This window comes from Antrostomus carolinensis, unplaced genomic scaffold, assembly GCF_000700745.2.
Source record: "Antrostomus carolinensis isolate BGI_N321 unplaced genomic scaffold, ASM70074v2 scaffold7150, whole genome shotgun sequence".
Classification (NCBI taxonomy): domain Eukaryota; kingdom Metazoa; phylum Chordata; class Aves; order Caprimulgiformes; family Caprimulgidae; genus Antrostomus; species Antrostomus carolinensis.
In genome coordinates this window covers 60,577-80,659 of record NW_010287642.1, presented here as the reverse complement: position 1 = coordinate 80,659, position 20,083 = coordinate 60,577, and the positions used below count along the sequence as shown (strand labels likewise).

The 20,083-nt window shown below is 40.5% G+C and overlaps 1 protein-coding gene across 1 annotated transcript; it reads right to left on the bottom strand.

Moving 5' to 3' along the window:
* Window positions 1–3,984: 3,984 nt before the first annotated feature.
* On the bottom strand, window positions 3,985–8,592 carry TM4SF4 (transmembrane 4 L six family member 4). The gene is made up of 5 exons (XM_010163590.1): window positions 8,184–8,592; window positions 7,824–7,913; window positions 5,515–5,648; window positions 4,293–4,482; window positions 3,985–4,002 (listed from the first exon to the last, which is right to left on the bottom strand). Exons 1-5 carry the CDS (start codon window positions 8,355–8,357, stop codon window positions 3,985–3,987), a joined length of 606 nt encoding a protein of 201 aa, XP_010161892.1. The 5' UTR covers window positions 8,358–8,592.
* Between the last annotated feature and the right edge of the window lie 11,491 nt (window positions 8,593–20,083).

The following is a 20,083-nucleotide window of genomic DNA, read 5'->3' as shown; positions in this document are numbered from 1 at the left end:
CTTCCTTTGCTCTTGGCTGAACAAATGTCTTCTACCTTTGTGTATGTTACTTCCTAATTTTAGAAATGAAACTTTTGCAAAGAGTTACCAGTTAAATAATTCATCATTCCTTGACAGGTGATACTGTACTGTGGTTAATGTTTCATCTTCTTGCAGTCTATTTATTGCACGTAATCAGTAAAGAGAGCTCCAGCTGTATACAGTTTAGCCATGTGGAGGCACCAGTTTTGTTAGGCTGAAGTTGAAATGGGTGGGCTCAAAATCTTATGCACACATTCCACATGTTGCAATCCGAGTTGTTAAATAACCTGTGTGTTTCTTTTTATGTAAACTCTCAGCTGAAACAATGCCACACCATGTTGAAACTGCCATGCTCTCAGCACCCTAGTTTTAATGGGTGAATAATGACGTTTCAGATAACATGTGCATCTCAGATTTTTACAAGCAATACTAAGAAGGCCACTAGGATTTCTACATCTGTCTAAGTGTAAATTTGTTGACATTTGTACACACTAAAACTGTGTGTGGTGTTCCAGTTGGTCAGGACTACTGAGGTCTGTTTTAACACTTCTAGATCTCCATGTTCATGGTTTCTCTCTTGCCATCATCTTTCTGTCCCTGTCTAGCATTCTACTCTCCTTACCTGTGACTTCTCTCCCAGAAGTACCACTGGCCCATTTTATCTTTCTCCATTACAACGATCTATGATCAGTCCTTCTCTGTTATGTTACTGGATGCTTTGCTCAGTAAAAGCAGAGAGAGTAATCTTCAATTACTGCAGAACTGATGCTGGAGATAAGTGTGATTCCATTGAAGTTAAATACTAGGGGAGAGCCTCAGATGTTGGCCATAACTGAATAGATTTAGGAACACTGCTGTGGGCACTTTAAAATGCTGGATCAGCTGAGCTGCTGGTTCCAGTTCATTTCCGCTTGTTCGGTTTACCCCAAGGCCAAGGTGCTAACACAGTCCAGATCACATGATGAAAGATGTGTGCTTTATCTCAGTATCTGCTATAGTTTAGCTCATGTTAGAAAACTACCATGTAGTTGGGCATCTTAGAAGCATTGACTCATCTCCCATTGGTTTTGGTTTTAGGTATCACAGCTTCCTGTCTGTTATTTCTTATCCCAAGTCTCCCACAAAGATTTATGTATTCTGTTTGTTAATATATCAAAATTGTACACTATGCAGCTACCCTCCCTTTGTTGAATGCTGATGAGAAACATTCCATGTTCCCAAAGGCTTCATATAAATAAAACAAGACAAATGCGAGATGAGGTGTAGGACAGCTGCTAACCACAGATGAAAGAGTAGATGGTGGATGGCTGCATCAGTGGGTGGTGATATAAAGGGTACTCTCAAATTCCCTAGCAATGCAGTATAACAGATGGGAGAGACAGCTGTTTCTAACGAGGGGTTTTTATCATTTATTTTATCATCTTGCACAATGTATCACTGATGCTGCTTTGCTTTTATTAATGTGACTCTTAGTATCTAAATCTAGCTATTTAACATTTTTACATGTTGCTCACAAGCTTCTAGTGCTTCTGAATACTTTAAGTTCTTCAGATACCTCTAGTGTAGATACAGCATACATGAAATACATTTTCTGAAAGCACAGGCCACAGAATCATTATTTCGGGCGGAAAATTTTAGGAAAGAGATGTAGCAAATACATTGATGAACTAAAAGCCTTGAGACATCTGGCAAGCTGGCTTGTGAAAATTTGTTTTAGAAATTTCTTAAGAAGCATATTGGTTGATCTGATATGCTCCAATCCCTTTTATTTCCTCCTTGATTTCTTTGGGAAATATTGTTTGGGTTTTTTTAAGTTTTAAAAGACTAGTTCTTTCTAGAAAGTATTTTTGTCTTTCAACTGTTTTGCCTTTCCTCCCTCTTCAATAGCCCTGTGCCAGGCAAATGCTGCTAAATTGAACTTCTGCAAAAAGATGTATAATAGAATTTGCACTCACGTCTAGATTGGAAGCTTTAAGAAGAGGAGTTATGAGCTACTCAGCTCGACTGAATAGAAAAATTAACTTGTGTTGAAGTCACAAGTCCAGTGTTCAGCTGCTGTAAACTTGCAGGAGAAGCTTGCTGGAGTACAATATGAATAGTGAGTTGTGAGAGAACATCATTTATGATGAAAGAATGAAATTTTATTGTTTTGTCAGAGGTGAGGATTGAAACATGATAGAGTCTCCAAATGTGGAAAAGTTTGCTGTGAAGAGGAAGAATTTTCCATAAGACCACCGAGAAGAGAACAGCTTTATACGAGGGGGATGCATGATTGCATATTAAGAAAGTCTTTCTAACTTTCAGAACAGTTAGCAGTGTTATAAAATTCTGAAGATGTCAGATCTCTGAATGCAGAGGTTTTTAAGAACAGGTTACGCAGATGTCTCACAAATTGTTTCTGTTGTTTGCCCTGTGTCTGCATACAAAGGTAGGCTCCAGAGATGTCTCTCAGACCTGTTTTTCTGTGACTCTAAGTCACCACATAGTCATTGTTAGACAAGAGATCACAGTTGGTTAGTTAGTGCCATAAACAGGGGGTTAAAAGCCCTTTCACTTTGCAAGTAGAAACAGATTTGATTACTTACTGTGACAGTTTCTACATCATTAAATTATAAAGGCTGCGCAGCCTCTATAAGAGATTCAAGGCAAGGATTGCAGGTATAGGACGTATTTCAGCATGTAAGTAGATACATATGTTGAAGTTTTAATTGAGTTTTTCAGCTGGATTTAAATAGGGTGTGTCCCTCTCCTTTCCATGGGTACCAATTTTATATTGTGTCAGAGATTTGGAAATTTATTTGATTTTCTAGAAATGAGGCTTTATTTACCATTACCATTTGTTTGGAGCCAGTGTTTGAAGGTGATGTTCTGTATGAGAAATCAGCTTGCTCTCTAACAAGAAAGGAACAGGTGGCAGGGCCAGAGCAAAGGAGTTTCTTCCCACAACATGAATTTAGACTGAGTGGAAGGGATATTGTGATCCAAGAAGCATCTGGACAGCTTCATGGGGAAGGAATCCCTCAAAACAAAAGTTAAATGCAAAGATGGAACCGTTGTCTCGGGAGGTCACTGGAGTACAAAGAATTGTAGACTGGGAAAGTCTCTTACAAGCCTCCCTTCTTCTTATACTTTCTGTTTTCAGTTTCATCTTCTACAGCCATACTATGTTGTTACGTTCCCTCTGGTGAGAGTGACTGGAGGAAGACTGATTCTGGATAAGCGAAGAAGCCAGATCCCTGTCGTGCTGAGAAATGGCTGTGAATTGGTCTTTCTCACTGAATTCCTGGTGGGAAGCAGGGTACGGTGGTGTCCAGGATGACCCATAACACCTCAGACTAGGGATCCACGGCTCTCTATTCTTTTGCCTGTTGCTTTGACCCTACACTTGCCTGCAGAGCAGTGCTGCTGAATATACCTGTCTGTCAGACAGTGAAGAAGAGACCTCACCACGAGATTCATTAATCTCTTTTCTAACAGAGACTCTCTTTATAAAGAGCATTTTAATCATATCGAGGTATAGAAGAGAGAGGTCCTCACTTTTCCACATAATGTAAACATACTAAAAAAAAGTTAAACTTGTGCTGTTTCCATTTGATAAACCTCAAAAGAATACAGACACAACTGCATTACAACTGAGCTTGCACCGGCAGGAGTTAGTGATCCACAGTTGGAAAGCTGACTCAGGAAAGAAAATATTTTGCCTGAGAATGCCCTCTTTTTAAATGGAAGCTGTTTTACAAAAATAAATATGAATGTGAGAGTTGAATTTCACTTATTTTATTCCATGATGAGGGGTTTCAGGAAGGCCAGAAAGGGAGTCAGGGCTTCATGACGTTCTTGGGGAAAGTGCCCTTCATTCTCATCTTCTTAGCCAGAGATGATGCATCTGAGGGCTGCTTTATGGAATGGCTGCAAAAGGGAGCCTCCCAAGGTAAGGAGGGTTGTCTGCAATATTTGTATTCTTTAGACAGTTCCATCTCCCTGGAGGAATAAAAATATGGAGGTAATTTAGTGACTGCTATTCCTGTGACTTTGAAAGGTTCTTATAATTTCCCAGTGGCTATGGGAGGCTATCAGATAAACACCATAAATGTGGACTGAGATCATATTTTCAGCACCTGGCAACACTGTGGGTTTCAGCTGTACTTTAGAAAATATGATCATGGTGCTGAATGAAGGCTAGTTTAGTTTTCCAAACTGTCAGCCAGTCAGGTGTGTATATAACTATTACCAGTACACAAAATAATGAAAGAAAACCATCAGTTGCTCACCCCACAACATCCGCAACATTTGCAGTCCCCACAGATGGTTCCAAACAGGCCGTTCACCACCTGAATGACACAGAGCACTGCCTGGATCCCACTCATGATGAGCAGCAAGGAGAAGAGGGTCAAGTTCCATGGGACGATGTTTTCGGGTGACTGACACGCGTTCCACAATGTGTGGTTAGTGAGGTAATCCCTGGGGGGAGAACAAAGCAGTTATGAAGAAGGCGATGTAAGCTTGCAGAGAGGGGGTCTGTAAGTTGTCACTGATGTGGTACAGCTGGGGTTCTGTTAGCTTCAGGACTGCGAGAAAGAATTTCCATTATCACGCTGGTGCTACGTATCTAGAGCATGATTTTGTTTAGAAGCAATTGAAGCAACTGATTTGAAAAGACAAGACAAAATTATGCTTGAAAGAGAGCATGTATTTCCAAAGACTCCCAGAATTAGACCAGAGCAGTTGGTTTCCAGCCCTCACTGGCCCATGAACAAATAATGTGTAACATACAACATTATACTTTTTTTTTTAATTTTCCTCATCAACCTGAACTATAATTTTGTGGTGTATTATGCAAGAGACCCTGCTAGGTCACTCTTGACTGAGGAAACCTGCATTAAAGATTGCCAAGTGATGAGGGGTTTCCTGCACCCCTTGCCGATCTGTTCTGATCCCACCTGCTGTCCTTGGTAACACATTCTACCCTGTTTTCAGTTGGACCTTTGCTGACTTCAGCCCCGAGCAATTGGATTGCCAGGGTTTCGTGTTCTTCTCACCACCTCTCTGAAAGTGCTGAATACACATGACAGTAAACGTGTTTGAGTTGTAGTGGGAGAAGCAGACAACTTCCAAATTCCATAATCAAGATAAAATGATACATAGATACTAATTATTTGAATACCATAAAATTTCGGTATGTCGCTGCTATTCATCTAGGTAAAATTTATCCCCACATACTGCTTATCATCCCAAGAATAACCTAGAAGGCTCTGCATTTTGTCTTTACCGACTCCTTTGAAACTCAGTAGTTTTGATTGTACTGGCTATTCTTTACATCTGTACTTTTGAACCTGAACCTTATTTAGTATTGCTGTGCATTGATGACTCTTCTAAGAGCTTCTGGGTTTTAGACAAACAGTGTAATTCCCATTTTTATACAACAGATTTGGAAGTTAAATCATACCACAAACTTAAAACTTGTATAACATTTTTCTGATTGTCTTGTCTTACCCATCCTGGAAAGGATAGGTCCACTGTGTTCCAGTGTTACATTTCGGGCCTCTGTTTATGGCTACTGCTGACAAAACAAAGCAGTATCCAGCTCCCACAACTCCAATTGCAGCAAATATTATAGAAGAAAACATCTGATGAAGAGAAAAATAATGTTATTTTTGTTCTCATTCAGACAATGAAATGCATCCTATTAGTGTGAATGCACATTCCCTAAGTTCAGCTCTTAACAGTCAAAATAGTAAACTCCTGAACAGCTGAAATACACTAGTTTGCAGTCACATGATAACTGTGTAATGCATACCTGCACTGGTGTTTAAAAGCTTTGGAAGAATTGTCACCATTTGCCTGAAGACGAGAGGAGCCGATGGTGACACAGTAGATGGCACTCCTCTCCTTCAGACAGCGTGGATCCTGCAGACCCGTCCTTGGGCAAGGTCTGTGTTTGGCTGAAGTGGATGTCTTTCACAGAGATTATAAGGAATGCTGAAGTCTTGGACCATTCAAGGCATTAAAAAAAAATCTGCAGTACCCTTTACAAGGTAGCTTTGGTATCTTGGTCATATTTGGACCAAGCAATTATATTTTTTTCTTCCTGACTCTTCCCTTCAGGTTCCATATTAGAACACTTTATCTCCTCCTCACAGGTACTTGGCATCCTTACCTCTGATAGTGCAACTGGAATGGATTGGAAAGGATGCCTTTATTCTTCTGGCTTTCCATTAGTGCATTTTCATTTATACTAGTAAGTAAACCACACAAAAACTAATGCCCTGCTTGAATTCTGAAGCACCTGTAGCCATAATAGTTTGTAGGTAGAGGTAGTGTCTTTTATTGGCTCAAAGTGGTATAGGTAGAGGGGAAAAAAAAATGTACTTTGAGATCTGTGAGCTTTTATTCAGACCTCATCATGAGACTCTTGCCTTGAGTGTCGATGTACATTTTTGTGTTGATATATCGATGGGGCTAACTTAAACATTATTTTGATGTAGTAGACATCATAATCATGGTGTTTCTGCTAACCCACAAGAACAAACTCAGTTCTCAGTCATGCTGTGGGAAGGTCACCAGGACATTTCAGTACTGTGTCCTTAGTACTTGTGCCTGTATTGCTATTCCCAGCCTGGCAGTCAGCTGCACTCAAACAGGAGCGGTCAGCACGGTACCGCACTGCAGAGCCTGGGCTGCATTACGGCCGGCACCGTGCGCGCGGTGCGGTGTTCAGAGGCCAGCGGCAGCCCGCGCAGGGAGCACTCGGTGCTCGCTCCCTCTATAACCACCCGCCCTTCAGCTGCAGTACAGAGCTGTGAGCAGCAGCCCACAGCAAAAACTTCGTAGTTCAATGGTCACTGAGTTATATGTGGTCTTCAAGGCTGAGCTAAGATATGTTCACTGAAAATTGATAACACAATGTAGTGAAGAGAAATACCTGGCTCCATTCCCCCCCTCGAAGTTCCACCTGCTTTGCTGGGATTGCATGAAGACAGCATCAAAGACAGGGGATTTGAGGAAGGCTCTTTGTTAACCTCACGGTCATGATTCTTTTCCTATTTGTTTCCCCCCCCCCCTTTTCTTTTCCCAATTGAAAATCTGTTCCTTTATTAAAAAATATAATTATCTACTTGAGCCAAACAATTCATTTCAAAAGGACAGGCTTTCCTAGTAGAAGTATAGGTGTGTCTAATCTCATCTTTAAACTAAAATGCATGAATTGTTTACTAGTGTCTGAAGTTATCAATTCAAAATTTTTCACTTCTAGTGTGAAAGGAAGCTCTAAATTCAAGGTGGAGCCTGGTTTACCTGGTTTTAAGCAGGAGGTTGGATTAAGTGACCTCCTGAGGTCTCTTCCAACCTGAAATTTCCTATGAACCTAACAAGATACTCACAGGCCATTGCATGGGTCTGCAATGAGTTGGGAATGTAGAGCCCAACTGTCAAAATAATTTTAAAAACTGACGACAAAAAATGGCTAAAGAGAGAACTGTTATGCTCTGAAAAACAAAGTGCGGATCTTTAGAAATTAGTTTTCATTGTGGTAGCAGCTATAACTATCTTGTGATAGCAAAATACAAGGCAGTACAATTGTGGTACTTCTGGCACAACAGCAAAGGCATAATACAATTTTCACAGTCTATTGTAAAAAATATTTTCTATTTCTCCTTTCCAGCACTCAGACAAATGGCAGGGCTTTGTGTACTACACTCGGGACAGAATCGGTCTGGTCTCTCCATGACTATGAGCAGAAGATACATCTATCATCTCAATAACAATTTAGCTTTTACTTTTTTGCCGCGTTTCCTCTCACTTACCGCAAACCTCTTTCCACAGCTCTCATTACCACAGCATCCACAGCAATCATTATTCTTAAGGCCCAAAAATACCAAGGCAGGAAAGATCATCTACCAATAACAGAAATACAGTTTGAATTGGGATGAATTCAGGTTACATTTGCTTTTAAATATAATAGTTCTATGTGTCTTTTTCATTTTTTTTTCTTATCACTAAATTACTTATTGCAAAACTGTTGAATGACTTGTAACTTATTTGTTTATCAAAGAAGAATTTGCAGTGTTGGAAGCTGCATTTGAGGTACAGAGGAAATTCAACAATTCAAAGTCATGGTGTGGGTGGGGGGAAAAAGGTGGGGATGTCTGAATTTATATACTCACCAACACACCAGATCCCAAGATCCCTCCGAAGTACCAAACCTCATCTGTAATGTGTAGATTGTTTTCAACCACTGTTCCTCCAGGGAAAAACAACAAGATGTTAGCGAGGGTACATAGCACAGCCAGGGGGATAAGAGTGGTTCCCAGGCACTTGGCACACCCTCCTGTGCACATGATTTTTTAAAGAAGTGGCAAACACAGTTAAAGACAGAGGAAAAATCTCTCGGACGTTCTCAGAACTGTTTTACAAAAAGGAGCTTCTCGGTGTACTTCACAAAATCCAGTTTCTGCTGTGCCTTTAGAGGATCTGAGCATGTAGAGTGCTTCTGTCAGAGATGTTGCTGCAGTGGATCAGAAATGCAGCGTGCTGGTTATTTATATGTTCTTGCAGCCGTGATGTCAATTTTCTGAACATCCGTAAATGAAATTACGTTCAGTGCGGCCTCTCATTTTACTATGACAACCAATAACCTCTGTTAATGTTTTACTAATGTGGATGAGGCACTTCATTATCTGGGCTCAGGTCATGGGTAGATATCCTTCTTGGTTCTGGATCATCGTTTTTACAACACACGGTCCTTCTTCACGCTACAAAACACTTATTTGTAAAGACTGATATGAAAACACATAACAAATCAGCTGATGTTAGGAACAGCTGTGTGCAATGGAAAAGCTCTAGTGCATCTTCTTTGCTTTGGGAAAGTTTAGATAATCATTTGTTATTTTGAAGCACTCAGACACTGAATAGATTTGCAATCAGACATGAATTATTATGGAGGCAGTGCTGGTATCTCTGAACAAAGGCTAATGATCAAAAAATGTTTCAGTGGATTTGCTACTTATGTGGTGTCCTGTTGTGTTCTCTAAGGTTAATATGTTCCCTCAAAGCTCAGCATTTCATCTGTGCTTAGGCAAAATTTCCACTTAAAATGATGCCACATGCGGCAGCCTCCTGAGCTCAAGCAGAGCCTCACTGGCTTAGCATGCAACACTTTATTCAAGCAAGTACCCCTTTTAAAGCAGGCTTTGCAGCTCTTTAACAGATACTGGATCCTTATCTTTCATTTTTAGGCTTGGCATATTGTCCTGTAGCACTTGTGTTAGGATGATTTTTGCACTGATTTTCATTCCTAGCAAATAGTCATAGATGCAATTCCATTGCTGTCCCTGTGTGGACCTGAGAATTCCATGTATTTTGAGATTGACAACAGTTTCCACTTTGCTCAGAGGGTCAAGCTCAGGGAATTTTAATTCCAATTTGAAATAAACCTTCTTTTAAAGATGTTTGAGGCTTTGTTTTGATCCATATAGTGGATATAGCCCAGAAACATGTAAAATTTTACCCCGTACAACTACAAAATCCCATGAAGTGCATGATATTGGACTGTCCAAAGCTGTCTTGAACTGTCCAGAGCTGTGGCTTCAGGTTAAGTGGCAATGCTGAATAAGTTGGTTTTCACAGCCACCGTCCTTATGAAATGACACAGCTGAAAGAAACCCGAGTCACTGTTCATCTAGACTGGTTCCTTGATCTGGTTCATCACGAGCCACACCGAGAATTGTGCGGATAGACAGAAGCTGGCAGAGCAGGGACAGGGACATCCTGAGTCATCACTAATGCTGAAGCAATGTATTTGGAACCAGAGCCTGGCCTGCCAGCTTTAGGCTTCTTTGCAGAAACAGAAGGATATGAAGCATTTTTATCAGACTTGAGGGCCAGACCTAATGTTAGAGGCAAATATATATTTTAAGGTGACAGTAGTAAGACTAGAAATCCTTTTTAAGTATATATGCAATTCTTGTAGTTTTGAGGTGCCACTGGAAGGGTTGACAGCTTGTGAGAGATCCCTCAAATGCCTTTTTTCCTGAAGCTGCCAGTAGGATTGAAGACAGGCAGGTACTGTCGCTGGCAGATAGTGTGTTTGGGGTTCTGCTGTAATATGTGCATCAAACTTAAACAAAAATCGGTACTACTAATTTAGATGTGGCACTGGGTACACCTCTCCTGTCTTCAGTAGCTAAATTCAGTCTAACTTCAGGCAGAAAGGATCACAGTCTTGGGTTTTTGATTAAGAGATGAAACTATGAAACTCATCTTCATGTCAGACTTAAGACTAGATTTTTGAGCTTCATGTTTACTTCGGGGAGCCTGCTGTCAGACCAAGAAAATTATCACAGTATGATTTAATCTTTGCAGTTAAAAAAAACAGCTCACTTATTTACTATGCACTAACGTGGCCTTGAGTGAAAAAATTTCCACAAAGAAATCTTACTTCTTTCTAGATACTAGGAACCAACTGGGCAAATGCTAAAGGCTGTCAGGTTCTTTGATAGGTTAATTGATAATCATATCTTTCTGATACGTCTGTTACTGATTTAATTAAAATAAGTTTTTGCGTAGATAAAGGGAAGTAGGAAATAGTCACTGGAAGTTTTTGCTATTGAGAATTTATGGAACTCCCAGTACCAGTCATGAAAACAGCTTTTAGTGGCTTGGGGAGTAAAAATGGTGCTTCATTTACAGAAGGGCCACTAAGGAAAAATAACACCGTGATTCAGATGCCTGTGCAATATATGCCAGCTTCTCTGTTAAGGAGTGTCTCTGGAGTATGTGTCTCAGAACTAGGCTGTGAGAAACGGTTATGTTGTGAGAAACAAACAAAAAAGTCAATCTGGACTGAGGTCAAGTTATGTAAAAGCAAAGGAACTAGCGTGTTTTTGTGTGATGGATCCAGGTGATTTAGCTCCTGTTACCAGGAAGCCATGCTTTACAGCAGTATGATAGCTGTGTTTAGCTGCTTTTTATACTCCATAGAAGAGGCTGCTTCTGTATTCTGGAAAACCAGCTGAAAACCTGCAAGGTAGTCAGTAAATCCACTACTAGTCATCTTTGGCCTCAGTATCTAAGAAAATCGTAGTGAGGCTCATAAGCTGTTACTTACACAGTTTATACTCTGCATGACTTGTGAACGTCTTCTCAAAGGTTAGTAATACTGGAACACTGTCACTCAGTGTCACTACTACTGATTCTGTTCTCCGATACCTTTGAAAACTATTATGATGAGGTCAGAATATCAGTATTGCTCAGAAGATGCAGAAACTGCAGTGGGAACGGGAAAAAAAAGCCATGTCTAAACTAGATGAGCATTTGGAGATTACCCCCCTTTTACCTGGTTTGGAATTTTTAATTCTTAAATTACAAAACACCAGCAAAAATCTAAGACGTTGGAAAAGCCTAGGAGGTGGGACAATATTTGTAAAAATAAGTGAAGCACCAACCAAGTGGGCACTGCAGTAAATCCTTGAATCACTAGAATTGCAGAATGCTGGAATAAATTCTTTGTCCTTTTAAAATAGGGGGAAACCCAGTAATGGGGTCAAATCCATCTCTTTTCCAGCCAAGCTTTTCTAGAACCACAGCACTGATTTCAGTAGAAGCAGACTGGGTTCACATAGGGATGCATTTCACATCAGAATGCATCAGATCCGTATTTCAGACCTCTTCAGTTTATTCCACACAGTTAAGATGACCTGTTTATAAAAACGCAAAGCAAAAAACCAAAAGAACCAAACTCTACAAAACTGCTCTTAGGGATTTTTTCTTTCGTATAAGTAGGACTTTATTTACTCTTGTAGGCAGCAAGATTGTTTTATGGTCTGCCTGCTGTACCCTGACTTTGTACACTGACATTGCACTTTGTCATGAAAGACCTTTTATGAAACACATACGACAATGGGGGATGAACATTTTATCATTCATTTAGCTACACACATAGGACATGCCCATGTCATTGCAACTACAGCAACTTGGAGTCTTCCATGTGAATTCTGTGAAAGTTTTCATGTCTAACAGTGGGGTCAGCAGGTGTATAAAATTTGCCATTAAGCTCAGTTCAGTGTCAGTACCTCTCACTTGGCATTCTGCCTTTAACAAGAACCTGAATCAAAGATCTTGCAGGAGGCCACTTTCTGTTGGATACATACATATTGGAGGATAAAGACAGTTGAGTTTTGTTAGAGTTTTTTGGTTATTAACTAGTTTAAAACTTAATTTTGTTACATTTCATAGTCCAAATTCTTCTTACACGTCATGAGGTGATTCTGTAATTGAAATGGTAGATAAACCAGCTGATACAAAGATGAGGCATTATTGACTGATAAAGAAACACATTTGCAAATCTGAAGAAGTTCTTGGATTGCAGAAGAATGAGAGACACCAGTCTATTGACCTTAGGTCTGTAGAAACAAAGGTGGAATAAACTGGTCTGTTTAACACGAGCTTGGGAGCTTTATGCAGCAGTATACAGGGGACTGTATCCTGTGTAGCACAGGTACAGCAGAGACAGAACTGCAGTGATAGCACTTACATGCAAACAGCTAATAGCAAAGTTACTGTGGAATCAATCTTATATTGTACAAGTCAAGAAATGATCCAAAAACATCCTAATGAAACCCAATTTTTATCCCATTCCTTATGCTGTCACAGCCTCTACCATTTTTCTTTTATTTTTTTCCAGTTCTGCAAGGAATCTCCGTCGTCTAAGTGACACACAAATAAAATGTCATACCTTTAACTGGGTGAAAGAAACACTGCTAAGAGTTACGATCTGTGTTGAAGGAGGAGATGGCAGTATCACCCTCTACATCTGGCATACACCTTCTCTCTCACTAGTGTTAAATTTTAATGACAAAAGCAAACTTTAAGGTACAGTTTTGGACGATCACCTAAACAGTGTAAAATTAGGTTGGCAGACCAATTAGTAATGTGGAAGGGGACCTGGCTCACAGTTTGTTTACTGCTGGGAGTTGTGCTGTATGTATTTTTCTTGTTGTGTCATTGTGATTCCTCTCTCAGCTGTTTTGCTAGGAGTAGGGCAGGCTTTGAACAAGGTAAGCTGTTTGATAAGCATTTGGAAAGCTTGGCCCTTTATGTCCACTGTGCTCAGCCAGAGAAGTTGCCTCTGTCGGGCTCTGGGAGCTGCCCGCTGCTGGCCCTGTGCTGCTTTGGCCTGTGTCAGATCTAACCTTGGAGCTGGGTGTACCTGTCCTTCTCATGGAACAGACGCTGTTGGAGGCAGTGCCTCTGATGGCTCGTTGGGCCCCCAAAGGAGGGAGGAGCATCTGGTCCCGTGAGCATAAAAGCAGCTTGCTTATGACCACTGCGGAGAGCATTTTGAAGGGCTTGTGTTCCTAAATTTAACATTTCATTGCAAGAAGGACAGCTATTGCGCAACAGAAAAGCAGGCCGAGAAGCAAAGGAAGGAGTCCTGACTGGCAGCCCGGGCTACATGTGGTGTTCAGTAGGATGTCAGTTAGGCCAATGTAAGCAGTTTTCATGGCTTTCTACAGCCTGATATTGCTTCTGTGGCAAAGATTCAGAACTTGGAAACTCTCCATACTTTACCTGATTTGTTAAATAGAATTTTATGACATTCCCAATGGGTAGAGAGCATCTGTAATTTGTCTCCCAGTTATAGCGTAGTGACTCAGAAACAGGCATAGGGAAAATATTTGCTGTAGCTGGAACATAAATCTTACTTGTTTTTTTTTCCCCTTCTCTACCAGACTAGAATGTGGCTTTTTTGCAGTTGTGAATCCTGGCTTGCAGTAAGGGGAAAAGATTTCAATCGTATTGCATCCAGCACTCTGCCACCCTGATTTACTGTAAGTGGCTCAAAGGCAGGTGCTTCTACCAGGCTTTTGCCAGACTTTCAAGCTGAGCTTCACAACAATCCTGCTTCTTCCCTTTTACTCCACTCACCAACATTGTCAGTACCACAGAAGGCTAGCCAGACTCCTCTCTTCAACTATATTCTTATTTATGTGTGGCCTTTTTAAACTACTGCCAACCTTTATGTGAGGGTTTAAGTCACATTTGTCAGCAGAGATGGCTTAAGGGAAAGTAGCATCCCGCCTGAGCTGGAAAACAAAACTCAGAGAGACTCAAGTCTTTTTCCAGGGAAAAAACTGAGTGACTTGCACACTCAGTTCCTCTCGAAGGGATGCTTCCCTTCCTTTCTAGCCCACATTTTCCAACTCTGGCCATCTATCTGGGAGGAGGACCAGTGAGCCCATTCTGAAGCATTAGCCACAACTGCTTGTCCTGGAATAAATACTCCATTGTGGAGAATCTGAGGGCTGGTCACTGGGGTGGAGCCCGTCTTTGAATGTTGTGTCATCCTGTCCTGTTCAACAGCATTTTCCTAGGAGTCACGACGGAAGGCACTCCTTTCTGGCATGCTGTGAGAGGGTGTTTCCTTCTCACCTCCTAAGTCATACAGGGTCCATGCTGTGCAGAGAAAGGTGAAATGACATATTTTTCTGTGGAAAAATAATTGGAATGGAAGGCCACTCAGATAGTTCTGGTAGTTTCAGGAGGATGTAATCAGTGATGATATGTTACCAATTCTTTGCCTGGTTTCTTAAAACATGGACAGGCAATGATCTGCAAACTACGTGGAGACTGAGAAATTACAGAAACAGATAATTTGACAGATATATAAAGGATAAATATACATACAGCTACATACCCTGTGGCTATATATAAACCTGCAGAGTGCATGGTAGCTGGTAGCTGTAAATGAGAAAGTTCAATAATCAGAAGCAGTCGTCCTGAAATAGAACTAGGTAGCATAGATGGTAACCTGAAAAGTAGAGTAAATTATCCTGGATGCAGCATGCTCCAGTTAACCACCCTTTTCTCAGTACTTGGGCTAGCCCCTGAGATACCACCAGTACTATTATCACAAGAAGTTCAATTTTTTTTGTTCCTGTGGATTTTTTGCTAGTCTTGGTAATAAGATTTTATTCAGATAGATGAACCTGGCTTAACATGTATTTTTATGTGTGTATTTATTTTTAATTGTAGATAGGTGTGTCTTGATCCATTCTTCTGTCAATGACTGAGCTCATTAGACACGACCCAAGGTCATGAGTTCTTGCTCTTGTGATTTGTGTAGCTGTGTAGTTTGGATATCTGGAGCTTCATAAGCTTCTGTGAGAGGTACTCAGGCGAGACAGTCCTTCTCTGCGAAACGCGTGGATATGGAATGCGTATCACTGAGATGCCAGAAGAGCGAGACTGCATAAGTGGGGTTGTGTAAGTGGTGAAGTAAAAGCCTTATCCACAGCTTTGACACAGGAGAAACTAGTTCCCTTTGCTATTCACATACTTCTATATCAAACCTGGGGGCTAGCTGTGTGGTGAGGCACATGAGAGAAGGGGAAAATGTCTGAGAGAAAACTCGCTATTATGGGCTTCCCTGTGATGGTGTTTTCCTATCCCAGCCCCAGCTGCTGGACTTCCCCCTGGGCCTGAGGACAGACTGGTAAACGTGCACAGTTCCCCTAGTATCTTGTTTGACCTTTGTTCTCTTCCTGACATTTCTGCTCAGATAAGAGCTGGTGACAGATGTGGCTTGGCCTAGGTGGTATTTTAAGTCGCGCGTTGGTATCATTGTGAATGCAGAAAAACAAAGTATGCTAATGAAGAGTAGTTAAGAGAAGTGGGCTGGAAGGCATGTTAGCACGAAAACAAGCCCGGAATCATGTCTTGTATGGGCAGTTCTGCTATCAAGAGTTAGGATTTACATATGATTTCAGCTTCCAAGAAGGATCAAATTAATGAGGTCCTCAACTGAGTATCTAATCTGGATAGTTTATTGCCAGCTTAGAGTGGGAGATTCCTCTGCCTCTCTTGAGAATGGAGATAGGTCAGATTAAGAAGCCTGAACTTTAATGTCCTATTCCAAGTAAAGGTTTTATTCTATGACATCACTCTGGTATCTGATAACCTCGTCCTTTCTTATTAGAGAAAAATATTTGAAACAAAGTTTTGATTTCCATTGGTGTCAGACATCTGTTTAAGTTACTGACGTTTTCATTTAAAGTGAAATTATGTGGAAATTTATTTTACTAATTGGACTTTTACAGCTTTACTGTAACTCAGCTTTATACTTCTCTGCTATTTTACTGTTCTTTTTCTAGCAGTCAGGCACCTGATGTTTAATGAGAAAATTTCAGTTGTAAGTAACATTTGTACGAGTACTGTAAAGCTTTGAAAACATGAGAAACTGAAATTACTGTTGCTTGAGTGAACTCTTGGCTACAACGTAGAGCACATAGTTCCCACCAGGTTCACAGAGGGCAGATTTTAATCCTTGTATTGTTGTTTCTGACAGGTTTTTTATGTCTGTGTTTTTAAATTACCATACCTCTGTGTCTTCTGCAACAACAAACATCTTTAAGAAGTTTTTACATCTCACATTTCTGACCTTGGAATTTCCTTCTTTGCATCTGTAAGCACTTAGATCCTTATTATCTGGTCAGGTAGTGGCTAGACAAATTTGCTGGTATTTTTTTTCTCTCCCACTCTCCTTTCAAGGGGACTCCCAGCCTGCCTAGATTTTGATTAGTCCCTCTGGTGCAGGCACCTGAAAGAAAGGTAGCATGCTGCCATGGCTGCTGCTGCAGCTGTGGCTGCTGCCCTCGGTGTCGCTGAACCTGGCAGTGCTGGCATAGGTGGAGATTGCTTCTTTACTGGGATGCAAACATAAAGTGAATGCATGGCCTTAGAGGAAGGTAGGTTCCAGAGATAAAGCCTGGGTGTTTTTATCCCTTGCTAGATACCAGTGCAATTGAGAGGAAAATCCTCCTGTGACTTCATTAACTTACCTTTCCTGGGAACAAACAGTGGCCTAAGTCACCCCAAATGTAAAGCAGGAATAATGCTTCAAATTTATATGGAGTTGTTTTGCTTTTACCCTGGAAGAGAATACCTATGTCTCCTTCTCATCTTTCTTTCTAAACTTGTAAGAGATGGGAGCAAAGGAGAACTAGCTCTCAATTTCTGCTGCTTGTTTGTGTTGCTGATAAACAACGTTCCCTATATGCTAGCTCTTTGACACAATGTGAGCTCCTGTGGTCGTCAGGAGATGCGAGCTGCACATGAGTTGAACTGCGTATCTCTCCAGTTGCTCCCCTTCGTATCCTCCGTCGGTGTTGTCTGGGTGAATTGTTCACATGCTCCACGGAAATGACATGATTGTGGCCCACTGGCTCTTTTGCCTCTCTCACCCATCTTTCTGTAAGGGATGTGTCTGCTTTAAAGACATCTTTGCTCTAAAATCCCCTATGTGGAAATGGTTCATGTGTCACAGAGGACAGTCGTTTGCAGGAAAGAATTCCTATGGTGTAAAAGATGTTAATCTTATGTTATGGTGTTAATACTTGGAATATCTGGATGGTATAGGCAGGTTCAGTTTTACTTTGGATCACCTGTCCAAAATGAGGTCCCTTCTCATGGATCATAAATTGCTGATTGTGTAGGGAGACAGACTGAAGAAAGACAGGAAGGCTGTATTTTCTATGGAAGTGGAACTGGATAATTCCTATGTCCATTTTGGATCAAATTTGAAAGACTGTTACGGTTTTGAATTTGTTCAGATTTGAGCCCTGCCATGGATCGTATCTTCCCAGCTGTAGGTTTCATGTACTTAGACGCAATTCTGTACAGCTTTTGATTGACAATAAGAATGCTATTGTGTACTTCATTTTAATCCATTTGGTGTGACTGGGATGCTTAATGCCTCATGTTTATCTTACTTATGACTACAAACATGCTTCCAGCTGGCTAGTCCATCTCCCATGCTGATTTCACTGGGGACGTTTGTTAAGAATGGGGGCAGAGTCCGTGTTTACACTGCATTTCCTCCTCAGTTTGTTTAACTATCCACTGCTTGAATTCCATTCAAAAGAGATATTTTCACGACAGAATAGTATTTTCTTCCACGCTGAGCTCCTCTAAGAGCTCAATCAAGAAATTCTAAAGGAAGCAGCCAGCTGGCTTTTTTTTTTTTTTTTTTTTTTTTTTGCTTTCGAACGCCTAGAACTCACAATTTTTACTTTTTTTTTCTTTTTTTTTTCCATAATAAATAAAATATTTAGGTTTTAGTTATAGAGTTACATACCCTGTGTGTATCCATGGTTCCCACAGACTTCTGTGGGAAGCCTCGTTGGAGATGAAATGCAAAACTGAGTTGTTTTACCAAAATCTATCTTTGTCCGTAATTAAGATGGTGCATTATTTTGCCCAGCATGTCTCAAATTGCTGGTGGCTTGCCCCTGCCCTCTGGACTTCCTGTTGTCAGCACTGGGCTCCGTAGACTCCTGGAGCACTCATCCTTCTGGGTGACTACATGGTAGTGGCATAGCCTGCAATGGATTTATTCCCTAGTGACTTCTGTCGCGGGGAGCAGAATCTGAGCAGTTTGCCTTTGTGTTGTTGTAGTTGTTCATCGATTTCTCAGTTAACAAATAAATTAAAAAAATGAGACAGATCATGCAATGGTAAGTCTAATTTCTTACCAGTTCTGTGGAAGTGTATATTCTTCTTTTTATGAAGCAGTTGAAAATATATAAAATCTTGAGTGTTTTGTGAATGGTATGCAGTTTGTTGACAGACCCATGCTATCCAAAGAAAAGCCCATGGAGGAAAGGGTGTGATATGCCATTGCTGTTCTGACTATTACTGCTTTTTTTTTAGCTTCGATTTCTTGCCTAGAGTTTTGGAGGGAGGATGGGACACCCCCCATGCCTTCTCCCAGCCTCTTTGCCCCTTCAGTCCTTCCTTTGCTGTTGCAGCTTTGAGAAGCTTAACCCATTCTGTTTTCAGAGCATTCACATGAGATGGTGGTGCATTTTTCATATTCCTCTCTCACCCTCCTCTAAATCACCTTGTAATCATTAAATTTGCATTAGGCAGAGCAACAAATTGGTTGCTCTGTAAATGGACATCCAGATGGTCTAGGTATATGAACTGTTTTGTGTTACATACTGTTTGTGGCTGGTAATTATTGTTTTGTTGTTATCAAATTTGCCAGGCTAAGAGTAGAATTATAGTGCTGGTAACAGCATCCACATTAAACTTCAAATGATCCATAGCACTGAAAATCTTGCCTCTGGGTACGCTCTGTCCCTCGTTGTAACATAGCTCTTGTCATTACCACTACGCAGTATCTGTTTAGACAGGGCTGTGTTGCTGAATTTTAACTAAACAAAAGGATATTCTAGCTGTCTCTTCATTTAGTGACATCTTCCTTTTCTTGGCAGGCAAAGTTTGTCCCATTGGAAATGAAATAGCTGTTACTCCCTCACTGAAAGTCCGTATGTTTTTCAGGTATACTGTACTAGTATCTTGTCAAGAGCAGAGTTGGAATATGTCAGCTATTTCACAGATTTGTCTTTCATTAAACTCACTTTAAAGTTTCTTTTATTTCCTGAGATTTGACATGGACCATTTCATTTTGTCAACACAAACTGAAGACATTCATGATACATTTTTCTGAAAGAATTTGATGGTCTGGATTTCAGAAGTGAAAACAAATTTTAAACTTATATTCTAGATCAGGTATTTTTGTTTCAAAATGAGCAAGACAAATCTTTATTGCTTTTTTTAGGAGCAAGTTATATTTGGTTTTTTAGATGGACCTTCTCAATTGTTAATTCCTTTTCACCCCGGCAGTTCAAATTCCACCATGAAGTATTAAATAATGGTGCAAGGTTGTGTGCTGATGCATTTCTCACCAAAGCATGGAATACACAAGAAGTGAAAAGCATCTGTATTTTTCTTGTTGTGTCATTGAAATGATACCAACTGCATTTACAGAGAGAGGAGAAATTATTTTACTATAAATAGGTTAATTAATGGAGGTTTTGCAGCAGCCTCTGTTAAATTGGTTTTATTTCCATGGCAACTCTTTCTGCTTCCTGGATAACTTCGTTTCAGTAAATGTAAGACTGGAGTGAGTGGAAGATAGGCCTTTCTGTGTAGCAATAAGTGGGCAACTATGATAAATTTCCGTATCATGAACAGATAAATATAGGCACTTAACCTTGTTGTG

Bases quoted from the DNA above. Each gene is read 5' to 3' on its own strand.
- TM4SF4 (XM_010163590.1), bottom strand. From the start codon at position 8,357: ATGTGCACAGGAGGGTGTGCCAAGTGCCTGGGAACCACTCTTATCCCC. The intron at 7,914-8,183 runs GTGAGTATATAA...TGTTATTGGTAG, and splicing joins TCTTGGGATCTGGTGTGTTG to ATGATCTTTCCTGCCTTGGT. The intron at 5,649-7,823 runs GTAAGTGAGAGG...TCTCTTCATCAG, and splicing joins GCTGTGGAAAGAGGTTTGCG to ATGTTTTCTTCTATAATATT.